Raw genomic sequence first — 5,031 nt, 5'->3', positions numbered from 1 at the left:
CATTTCTTTTTTAAAAAATAGTAGGCATGATTTATTTAAAGGAATTAATGCCTAAATGGGTTAAACCATTTTGTACGTTTCTTTTGGCCGCGTAATCGTATTCTCTCAATTTTCAATTACTTCTATAAATTTATAAGTATAGATAAACTACAGTAGCAAGTTTCAGAAAAGGAAAACTATAGTAACAAAGATACCATTACTAAATATTCTCTGGAATCTGGTATTTCTTTATAAATTATTTCTGATTTTTTATTAATCAATAGTTTAATATTACAATAAGAATAAAAGCACGTGGGTTGATTGTTTACAAATTACACTACTGCCAGTCACAGATGCCACTGCCTACTGACATCGTTCTTTAGGCCACAAGGGGTTTTTCATTATTTTTTCCCTTTCAATTTCATATGTTTAAGAATATATATATTGTTATTTCTTGTCTTCGTACATTGAGAAGACAATCTGTTTAACATAAAATTTTCAGAATCTCAATACCGCTCCCCCCTTGTCTCCTTGTCCCTTCTCCCCTAATTTCTTCTTTTGTATTCATCATCTCCCATGGATCTTCAACCTTTCTTTCAACTTCTCCATGCTTCTTTTTGCTTCTTTCTCGTCACTTTCACCCTCTTGATTTCACTTTTTTGTCTCCTGTTTTGTGTTGTTAGACCAAAGCTGTGGTGCAACTGTGAGATATGCGCTGCTTATCTCACTATGAGTTGGTCCAAACAATTCGACAATCTCTGTGATTGGTACACTCACTTGCTCAAATATTCGCCAGGCAAAACCATCCACATCCATGTCCTTGGCAACACCATAACAGCCAATCCCGCCAACGTCGAATACATACTCAAAACCAGATTCGACAATTTCCCAAAAGGGAAACCTTTCTCCATGATCTTGGGTGACTTCCTCGGCCGTGGCATATTCAACGTAGACGGTGACTCCTGGAGGTTTCAAAAGAAGATGGCAAGCTTGGAGCTGGGCAAGCTCTCGATACGATGCTACGCATTCGATGTTATCAACTTGGAGATCAAAGACAGGCTTATACCGCTGTTATCATCCATTGCAACCGGGAAAGAACGCCGTGTCTTGGATTTACAAGACGTGTTTCGAAGGTTTTCGTTCGACAGTATATGCCGCTTCTCCTTCGGGGTCGACCCTAGATGCCTACAGTTTTCCCTGCCCATGTCTGAATTCGCTACGGCCTTTGATTTAGCCTCAAAGTTGTCAGCCGAGAGAGCCATGACTGCTTCCCCGCTGGTATGGAAGATGAAAAGGATGTTGAATTTAGGCAGCGAAAAGGAATTAAAAAAGGCTATCAAGATTGTGGATATTTTAGCCAAAGAAGTCATAAGGCAAAGGCGGAAGATGGGGTTTTCAACCAGCAACGATCTTCTCTCCCGTTTCATATCTACCACAAACGACGAAACATACTTGAGAGACATTGTTATAAGCTTTTTATTGGCAGGCCGTGACACGGTTGCATCAGGTTTAACTAGCTTGTTTTGGCTACTCGCAAAGCATCCAAACGTGGTTTCAGCGATTAGACAAGAGGCAAATCAAGTGATTGGAGAAAACCAGGAGCTTACAAGCTTGGAACAAATGGAAGACCTCCACTATCTACAAGCAACAGTGTATGAGAGCATGAGACTGTACCCTCCAATTCAATTCGATTCCAAGTTCTGCCAAGCCGACGACGTATTACCGGATGGGTCGTTGTTAAAGAGAGGAACCAGGGTTACGTACCATCCTTACGCCATGGGACGGATGGAAGAAATATGGGGTGAAGACTGCTTGGAATTCAAGCCCGAAAGGTGGGTGAAAGAGGGCGGGGTGTTCGCACCCGAGAACCCATTTAAGTACCCAGTTTTCCAGGGCGGATTCAGGGTTTGTTTGGGGAAAGAGATGGCTCTAGTGGAGCTCAAAACCGTGGCGCTCTCACTCCTCCGAACCTTCCAAATCGAATTAGCGACAGCACAACATCGGACACCACGATTCTCACCTGGCCTCACCGCAACTTTTAGTGGTGGACTCCCCGTCATGGTACGAGAAAGACAGTAACAGAAAAAAATGATCCCAAAAAAGAAAGAAAGTAGTAATAGTAGCAGTAATAATTGGTGATGATATGTGGCCCAGATGAGTGGATAATACTAAGGTATACGCAAAGAGATCCATCGTTAGGGGAGGGGGACTCGATGATAAAAGAGTGACGTATGATATGATTTAATGGCCCAATGTGTGGTTACTGGTTAAAGATAAAAGCTTCGATCCCTGTTTATCAGCATTATTCCAAACTCTTTATAATATCAATTTGATGATGCGACATTACAGGTTTATTCCTGTACAATTTTATGGCTGTCTCTTTTTTATAAATATACTGTTAAACTGATGGATTTTTTATCCAATTCCATATTACTTTTGTTTTTTTTCTTTAGCCAAGAATTGAATGTAGCTTGGATTGATAAAAGATTTGGATTTTTTTAATATTTTTTTTCATCCACCTCACTTAATTCATTCACTTCTTTAACTTTCATCAAATTCATAAAGGAAAATGTTTTTTTGTCACATTGGTTATATTTTTAATTAGATTTAACAATTGAACTAATAGAATTATTTAGATATAAGCGTCGGTTAAAATTTTATTTAGATATCAAAATAATAGAAAAAAAAGTATAATTTATGTATCAATTTACAAATTAAATTTTTTTTTTAAAAAATTAAATTTAATAATTTGATTAATAGAGATATTAATTTTGAGAAAAATTAGTTTAGATATTATTTGTAATCAAATAAAAATTTTACATATCAAAATGAAAAAAATATAATATAGGCACCAATTTGTGAATTAAGATTAAAAAAATTATAGAACATGTTTAATTTACTGAAAAGATATAATTGCAGCTCATGACTACAAATCATGTTTTAACTGTTATAATTTTTGGCAGGATGTTTGTTCCTAATCACTTCATTCCAAATTTGTTAGCTTTTACAACTCTCTATATTTGTGTTCAAAAAATATTTTATTTTTGGATCTTAACGGCATTCACTATCATAAAAATCTAAAAATATAAAAAAATGAAAAATATATATTTTTTAAAACTACAATTTTATTTTTTAAAAATATGAGTTTTTTTATTTTTTAATTATAATATATATATAATTTTACTAAAAAATGCATGTCCAAAAAGAACTTAAACAAATAAACATTTAAGTTCATTTAAATTTAGACACTCGTTTATCTAGATTAATTCTAAATGTGAAATAAAAATATTCTAAAAAATTTATAAGGTGTCACATCTTTAAGTGTTTACATCAGTTGTCACATTATCAATTTTTAACTTAAGTTTCAACCAGTATTATTAAATTATCACGCCATCAACCACATTAGTTGTTACTATTATTTTGATTGATTTTTATTTTTTAGAGAACATTAATACAAATCCTTAAAGAAATTGGGATTGATTGTCTCTATAATCTTATATTCCTTAAAATATAGGTTAAAACTTATCATTTTTGTTTAAAAAGTATTGTTGTTGGTGTGATTTTGTGCATATTGTATTTGTGCTCTACATATTGCATTCTCATTAAACTAAAAAGTACTTAAGTTGCTCCTATTGTTGTGAATGGAATTATATTTTATATTATAACTATTGGCAAGAATTACAAAATGAGATTTTTTGATAAAAATATTATGCATAAAAAATAATTTTATTTATCCCTATTGATTAAAAGATTTAGCTTGTATAACTTACTATTAGTTAGACCTGATCATGGGTCGGGCCGCCCGGCCCAGCCCGAAGGCTCGCCCGAAATTTGGGAGGGTTTGGGAAAAAATATAGGCTCGAAAAATGGGCTTGGTAAAAAAAATAAGGCTCGTTTTAAAAATGGGCCGGGCCTCGGGTAAGGCATCTTTGGCCCTAGCCCGGCCCGGCGCCCTAGCCCGAATATACTAAAATAAAAAAATATATACTTTTTTTAATATTATTTTCTTGTTGTTTTTTCCCTATTTTGCTACCATTTTACTATTAAGTTGCTACTATTTTGTTGTTATTGTTTGGATATTGTATAAAATTTTTATTTTAAAGACATTTGTTAATTTTGTTATTATTTTAAAGACATTTAATTGTTAAGTTGCATCTATCTTAGTGTTATTTAAGTATATATATTTTTTAAAATTTATTTTCAATTTGTTGGAAAATATTTATTTTGTTGGAAAAACTATCTTTATTTTAAAACATAAGGATGTACAACATTGATACAATAAAAACATTTCATATTTATTTAAAAATTCACATGACAAGTAAAAAAATAAAATAATCCAATCCAATCCCCGATCAGAATATGTGCCATATCGAGGTGGTCAATGGTTGCAAGCCAGATTCCTTCTTGGTTCAACCTCCAGTATAGGTTATGGTATTGGTCTTGTATCTTCTTTTCCTTCGTCTGTAGTTGATTGCAATTGGTTGGTCCTCGATTTCCATCGTGTATCCTCTGATCTAGGTATAAGTGGTTGCAAAGATGGTCCACCTTGGTAAAACAATGAACCAGAAGGTGTTTGTGACACCATCAGCGTAGGGGTATAACTATATTGTGTCCCACACACCGATGAAATAATGATTGGACTCTCGATCGGTGCCCCAAACATAGATGGCCAAATACGTAGTTTTTGGCATAGTCGTCATCGAAAACGACAATGGCATCAACGTGTAAAATGTCGGGGACAGAGGTCCATAAGCAAAACCTGACATCGAAGTAGAACTAGAAAAATGTGGTGCAATATGTGATGCTTGTGTAAAAAAGATGGGGTTAGTATAAGCACCAGAATAATTCGAGTTATACTAACCAATGGGTGGTGCGGCCATCGGTGTCTATTCTTGCGTAGGTGTAGACTATGGACCCGTCTCGGCATCTCTATCTTAGCCTCCTCGCCTTGGATCCCTAAGCACCCGTCGTGGCCTCCTCGTATGAAGTTGCCTACCCCTCGCCTCTTCACCAAACAGATATGGCTTGCCATAGACCCTAAATCATGACATG

The 5,031-nt window shown here is 34.9% G+C and overlaps 1 protein-coding gene across 1 annotated transcript; it reads left to right on the top strand.

Annotated features, from left to right (window-relative positions):
- Positions 1 to 234: 234 nt before the first annotated feature.
- On the top strand, positions 235 to 2,402 carry LOC107948465 (cytochrome P450 94C1). Its single transcript, XM_016883023.2, has one exon. The coding sequence runs from the start codon at positions 556 to 558 to the stop codon at positions 2,056 to 2,058; it is 1,503 nt and encodes a 500-aa protein (XP_016738512.1). The 5' UTR covers positions 235 to 555; the 3' UTR covers positions 2,059 to 2,402.
- Positions 2,403 to 5,031: the final 2,629 nt, after the last annotated feature.

This window comes from Gossypium hirsutum, chromosome A04, assembly GCF_007990345.1.
Source record: "Gossypium hirsutum isolate 1008001.06 chromosome A04, Gossypium_hirsutum_v2.1, whole genome shotgun sequence".
NCBI lineage: Eukaryota > Viridiplantae > Streptophyta > Magnoliopsida > Malvales > Malvaceae > Gossypium > Gossypium hirsutum.
Note: the sequence above shows the minus strand (reverse complement) of the source record. Positions and strands in the feature narration are given on the sequence as shown.

What these genes read in the sequence shown, in the direction of transcription:
- LOC107948465 (XM_016883023.2), top strand. Translation starts at nt 556, where the DNA reads ATGGATCTTCAACCTTTCTTTCAACTTCTCCATGCTTCTTTTTGCTTC.